The 6,691-nt window shown below is 52.9% G+C and overlaps 1 protein-coding gene across 1 annotated transcript in view; it reads left to right on the top strand.

Annotated features, from left to right (window-relative positions):
* The first annotated feature begins 5,830 nt into the window (after positions 1-5,830).
* Positions 5,831-6,691, top strand: part of LOC101638365 (glutamate receptor-interacting protein 2) — a 48,951-nt gene continuing 48,090 nt past the window's right edge. Inside the window, exon 1 of the mRNA XM_045290134.1 lies at positions 5,831-6,002. Coding sequence (XP_045146069.1) covers positions 5,831-6,002 — 172 coding nt within the window. The remainder of the gene's footprint in view (positions 6,003-6,691) is intronic.

A 6,691-nucleotide genomic window follows, 5' to 3' on the forward strand; every position in this document is an offset into this window, starting at 1 on the left:
CAACGGATAGAAGCAGACCCTCGATAAACGAAACAGCACAGGAAATAGATGGTGCTGGGTGCTATGGAGAAGAAAAGCAGAACAAGGGACTAGGGTGGGTGCAGGGGGGTGGGGGTGCAGATGGGTCCCAGTGTATGGGTCCCTGAGGCCCAACGCTCGGCTCCCTGGAGTGGCATTGGACTGGTTGACGGAGTCCTCACTCCGAAAGTGCCATTTCTGCAAGGAGGCGAGTGAGGGTGTGTGTGGCTAGGTGGGAAGAGAGGGCCTGTGACTGGCCGATGGAAGCCAGGAGACCAGTTGGCTCAAGCGGAGTGAGCAAAGAGGAGAGTATTAGGAACGGAATTCAGGGAGCCCTGGCCAGATCCGTGGGCCTTGTCAGTCATGGTAGGGCCTTGGCTTTTACTCCCGATGGGACGGATGAACTGAGTTTCTGGGCCAGAACCTTCGGGATAGGAAACAACGTTGGCCTTTTCTACTGAGGTTTCTTTTAAAATCGGTTTTTCGTTTTTGTGAGGTTTTGTTGTGGTTCCATGGTTTTCTGTATGTGAAATCCAGGATCGGTAAATCAAGAGAGACAGTCACTGGATGAATGGTTCCTGACGGTAGCACAGGGGAGTTGGGGACAGAGGGAAAGGGAGAGCTGATCACGATGCATTCCAGAATGAAGGACGTCTTCTAAAGCGGACTGTGGTGATGACTACCTCCCCCACTTCTGGGTGTGATCGAACTGTTGGATTGTACGATGTGTGAACCATATGCCAATACAACTGTTGGGGGGGTGGGGGGTGTGAGTAAATAAATCAGTCCCCTTTGGGCGATTGTGCTGGTTCCAGAGTGGGGGTGGAGAGCAAGATTCATGGACCCCGAAGGCGGGAGGTTGAGCTCTAACTGGAGCCCCACACGGCATCCGAGCCACCATCACCCATGGAGATGGGTGTCGGCTGGAATGGAATTCAGGAATCCCTGGGCAGGGTCTGCGAGCTGATGCCCCAGCTGTCCACATGGGCAGGGCAGGGAAATTGTGGGGTTGGCAGCTCTCAGTGGCTCTGGCCTGCCCAGTGGGAGGGGGCCCTGCGTCCCACCGCCCGGCTTCCTGCAGTGCCGGGCCAACATCCTAGCTGTCCTCTATCTGGGGTCTGCAGCCCCTGCTCAGACAGTGCCAACCTTCGCTGCTCACCACAAGGTTGGTGGTCGGAGCCCCCGGAGGCAGTCTGGCGGCATAGTGTTTATCCGCTGGGCTGCTCACCTGGAGGGCAGCAGTGTGACGCCACCAGCAGGCGAAAGATGGGGTTTTCTACCGTCTCAGTGCAGTACCTTGGAAGAAAGGCCAGCCTGTCTGCTTCTGAAACTCAGCTCTAGAAGACTCCGTGGGGCGCAGCTCTCCCCGACACAGGGAGGCCACCAGGAGTTAGAGCTGACTTGACAAGAACTAGCATGTTTGTTTCTGGTTCTGTTTAGAAGGGAGGACAGAGTCAAGGCTAAGGATGGGGTTCATAGGACCTCCGCCCATTGCCCAAACCCACAGTCATGGAGTCGATTCTGGCTCCTAGCCACCACGGAGGGTTTCCAGGGCTGTACATCATTATGGGAGCAGACCACCTCAGCTCTCTCCCACAGGGCAGCTGGTGGGTTTAAACTGCCAACCTCAGGGTTTGTCCAGGGTGTCCCCGACTCCACCAGAGAGATCTGTACTTCCAGTCCATTTGCAACTCACCCGCTGAGGGACTCAGGGCCCGTCACTTTACCTCTCTGGGCCTCATCTGTAAAATGGGATCATCAGGCCGCCTGCCCCTGCTGGTCCTGGGGGAGTGAAATGGACCAGCACACGCGAAAGCATAAACCAGGCCTGGCATCGGGGAAGAGATGAGCACCGAGTTGCTATTTTTATCATTTTCTTCCCCTTCGGCAGCCCTTGCCTCGGAGAGAATCCGCTGCCAAGGCTTAATCCACTGATAGCTGTGTCCTCTCCGTTCCTCTCTGTAAGGGATCTGTGCAGCAGCAGGAAGGGCCACTCTGCTGCCAGGTGGATGTTTTCGTGTTGTCCTCCCATGGAGGCTCGTTCTGGCTCGTTCGCCACGGGGTGACTCCGGTCCGCTCTCTCCTTCCCCAAGGAGGGCTTGAAGGAGCCCGGGCTGCTCTCTCAGGGCCCTGCATATTGACTGTGAGCCCCCAGGCTGTTGTGGAGTGAGGGGTAAACTGGATGGAGCCCAGAGGGCAGCCCAGGCCCCCGAGGGACTCCAGAGCCGGGTGCCTTTGCCATTCCCTGAACCTCTCTGTGCCTCAGTTTCCTCATTGTAAAAGGGTACTAAAGATCATACCCCTCCCTTAAAAAGTGGTGAGGATTCAGTGAGATCATATTTATAACGTGTATAGCATTGCACCCGGCACTTAACCAATAGGAGTTATTCTTACCTGCTATTGCCCTTCCCAATGAAGAGACACAGTAAGCAGAAAGACCACCTCTCTCTCTCTCTCTCTCTCTCTCTCTCTCAGCTTCTAGGTCTCACATAACCTCATTGCTTTCTCCCACCAGCCCACGGGGTACACGCTCATTATCTACACCAGCCCATGGGCTAGACTAGACGCTCATAACCTACACCAGCCCAGGGGGGTAGACGCTTGTCAAGTGGCGTTGATGCTGACCCATGGTGACCGCTGTATGCGAGTAAAACTACTCCACCGGGTTCCAAGGCCAGCCCCTTTTGGAAGCAGATTGCCAGGCCTCTCTTCTGAGGCACTCATAGGTGGGTTCAAACTGCACACCTTTCAGCTTGTGAAAAGCAATCCAAACTCTATGGAATTGGAACCTGGAGTTTAATCTGAGGTCGTATTCTTTGTGCGTGTAGAGAGGCCGTTTTGATTCCAGGGAAAGCCCCTGGCCTCAGGGAAGCTGGGCACCCTGAGGCCTGTGACGAGAAGAAGAGGGAGCTTGAGAAGAGGGGCCAGTGCCAATCTTAACACGCGCGAGCGTGCCCCCACCCCTGCCTTCTACTGAGATCATAATCGATCATAAGCCCTCTACCCAGCTCCACCTTTTGAAGTCCAAATGTAGCATTCCTGGCTTTCAATGGAAAAGATTAGCAACCTTGGGTGCAAGAAAAGGATTCATTTGGGCCACGAATTCCTTTGCAGTGACTATTTGGTTTCGTGGGTAAGAAATCTTAAAACCCAAGTGAGGTGCGTGTTATCGATTCTTCTCTTGGACAGCCAACTCTTTGAATTGAGTATTCAGACATTTGCTCTACCTGGGGCTCCCAGGGCGGCACCTTCACCCTGTTAAGCAGAGAAGCCTGTGGCTTGTAGAGAGGTCACTTGCCTAGACTCCCTAACCCAGTGGTCCTCAACCTTCCTCGTGCTTTAATACAGCGTCCTAACCCTTTAATACAGTTCCTCATGTTGTGTCACCCCGTATGTGGACATATCTGCATGTGGGCAGGCCTGTCTGGAGACAGGTAGAAGAGCGGTGTCTCGGTTCCTAAGACCATCTGGAATATGGCCTTAGGCGACCCCTGTGAAAGGGTCGTTCGGCCCCCAAAGGGGTCGCGATCCCCAGGTTGCTAGTCTGAAGTCAGCAACAGAATCCGAATCCACTGTTGGCCTCACTCCAGTTCACCCTTCCTCTCCACCCCTCCAGGGCGGCGGTGGCCTTCACTGAGGGCAGTCAAGCCAAGGTTAGAAGCAAGTGTCCAAGGTCAGGGCCAGCAGGTGCCGTTGTGAATTCTGGTCCCAGAGCAGCCATTGGGGGCATCTTCTCTTCGGTGGCATGGGGGGTGTGGGGGTGGCTGGGCTGGCACTTTGGTGGCGGTTCCCTGACACTGCAGTCACTTGTCTCTCCCAACTCTAGCCTCTGGACATTTGTTTTTTGGTGGCCACTCCCAGGTACTGAATGTCCCTTCCTGGGGGCCTCTGAACAAGGCCTCTGTTGGGAGACCTTTACAGCCCCACCCAGCCCTTGCCCAGCCTCGCCGCTCCACTTAGCCGGGGCTACACACAGCAGCCTGGCCAGGACCTGACTTCCTCTCCCCTTTGCCAAAGTCCAGTAGCTCCCCGGGACCCCGGTGGAGATGGAGATAATGAGGGCAAATTAGCAATCTTTCCTAGAGAAATAAAATAAATAGGAAGCCCCCCTGGCCCCCCAGGTGAACAGGCCCCTGAGTTCCACAAGGTCTTTCTCCCCGCCCTCCGGTGACCAGAGCTCCAAACTGCATCTCCAGGGAAATGAGTTTCCCTCTGAAGCAAGTTCTTACAGATGAACTGACTGAAGGCAAACGTTCATAATCGCCCATTGCTAGAAGGAGGAGACCGGGGAAAAAAGAAAAAGAAAAAAAGAAGGGATAAAAATATCTTTTTTTTTATGCATGTTTCCAGCTGGAAAATTGGTTGGAAAGATGTTTTTGAAAAGCCTTCATCTCTAAGCATATAATTACCAGGTCCTAGAACAAAAAGAGGAGGGAGGAGGGGGAGAGTAAACTGGTTCTCTGAGAGAGGAGAACTAGAGTCTTAACCTTTGTGGGGTTAAGTAAGCCTCTTGACATCTCAAATGTGGGAGAAGACACGTGGGCTGGTCCGAGGGAGGGCTGGGGGAGAGATGCCTCCATTTTACAGAGGGTGGGGGCGGGATAAAGGCTTGGGTCCACAGACAATTGGTAATCCTGATAATCCTGCTTTGATTCTGGGTTTGAATACTGCCTCAGCCCTCCTACCCCCAAAAAATACTGGTGAAAATGAGGTTCTATGTTCCCTCTGCACAGGCATCAGTAAACACGGGTAGTATTATTCCTGATGGACATTTTCCCAAATATAGCCGTGGACCTTGGATATGCAGAAGCCTCCCATGCCTTGAAGGAGCTCTGTCAGTGGTGTAGTGGGCTCCACATTGCACTGCTAACCACCAGGTCAGTGGTTCGAACCCACCAGCCCCTCCGTGGGAGAAAGATGAGGCAGTCTGCTGCTATAGAGTTTTGAAGTCTCGGCAGTCCAGAGGGCCATTCTCCTCTGTCCTATAGGGTGGCTATGAGTTCTAATCCACTCGGTGGCAGTTGAGTTGAGTTCTTGTGTCTTGGGGTGGTTGCCAAGGCCAGACTCTACAATGCACAGGTCTTCCCTGGAGAAGAATCTCTCAGGTCCTCGCTTGTTACCCACTGATTCTTGGTCTGCACACAGTTGTATGGATCTGGTTTGCTGCGTGCAGTCAGCCCACTCACCAGACACACATTGGGGGGAGGAAAGGCGGCTCACAGCCCAAAGCAGAATAATGACTGTGGCAGGGCAAGAGTTGGGGCTGTTTGTCACTGAGTCCAGCAGGGCCACACCCTCAGTCACCCTCAAACGTGCCATTGCTGCTGATCCCGCCATTGATGCCCTCGTGTCACCAAGTATGGCTTGTGGGAATGAAACCGGAATGGTGGGAAAAAGAAAGGGGAGGAGCAGCTACGTCAAAGCCACGCTGGGAGACACCGCAGGGAATTGGTCCTCACCTTCAGGATGGTTTCAGCATCTAGTCTCCGCGTTCCATTGCTTTCCGTTCCAGGTTTTTGCCTCTTCCGTTTGTAATGCCAGGACCCCGAACTCCCCCTGTAAGCATGGTGTGAGGGTCTCACACAACCGCCTGCCACTTCACAAGGGGAGAGAATCATCGTCAGCCTCAGCCCGAGCCTCTTTTCTAGGAGGCGGAGGTCGAACATAACTCCTTTCTCCTCTCTTCTTCCCACTTCTGACACCAGCGGCTCCTCCCACCGTCCTCTCTGCTGGGTTTGATAAGATAATCTGTTGCCGGGGCTACAAAAGCATGATGACGATATAGGTTCTCTTTTCCTCATCTACTGCGAGAATGAAGACCATTACCATCAACCAGACTGTCGACATTCCAGAGAGTGTGGACATTTCCCTGAAGGGGTGCATGGTCATTGTGAAGGGCCCCAGGGGAACCCTGCGGAGGGACTTCAATCACATCCACATAGAACTCACCTCCTTGCAAAGAAGAGGTTTCGAGTGGACAAATGGTGGGGAACTAGCAAGGAACTGGCTACCGTCCCCACTATCTGTAGTCAGATACAGAACATGATCAAGGGTGTCACACAAGATGGGATCTGTGTGTGCCCATTTCCTCACCAGCGGGTTATCAGGAGAATGGGTCTCTTGTTTCACTTTTTGGGTGAAAAATGCATCCGGAGAGTTCCCATGAGGATAGGTGTGCTTGTATCATTTCTCAAACCCAGAAAGATGAGTTAATTCTTGGGGAAACGACATTGAGCTTGCATCAGATTCAGCTGCTTTAATTCAGCAAGCCGCAGCAGTGAAAAACAAGGTTATCTCTAAGTTTGGGGATGGTATCTATGTTTCTGAAACAGGAACAGTTTAGCAGACTGATGAGTAAGATCTAAGAGGTGTAGATGATTATTCCTTCAGACTTGTCTGTGATGCTTTGATCCAATCCAATAACATTTATGTAAGGGGGAAAAAAAAGATAATTCGTGGCTGTGACCACTCAGACCTCAAGTGAGGAACTATACTCAGACTTTGGGGACTGATTAAGGAAGTTTATTATTTACTCGGGGTCAGGATCGGGATCAGGAAGCATGCAGGCAAAGTCTCCTCTGACACACACACACACACACTCACACACACCCGGGATCAGGAAGCATGCAGGCAAAGTCTCCTCTGAGACACACACACACACACACACACACAC

The sequence above is a fragment of the Echinops telfairi genome, unplaced genomic scaffold, assembly GCF_000313985.2.
Source record: "Echinops telfairi isolate 266 unplaced genomic scaffold, ASM31398v2 ScPeMD7_31;HRSCAF=116, whole genome shotgun sequence".
NCBI classification, from domain to species: Eukaryota; Metazoa; Chordata; class Mammalia; order Afrosoricida; family Tenrecidae; genus Echinops; species Echinops telfairi.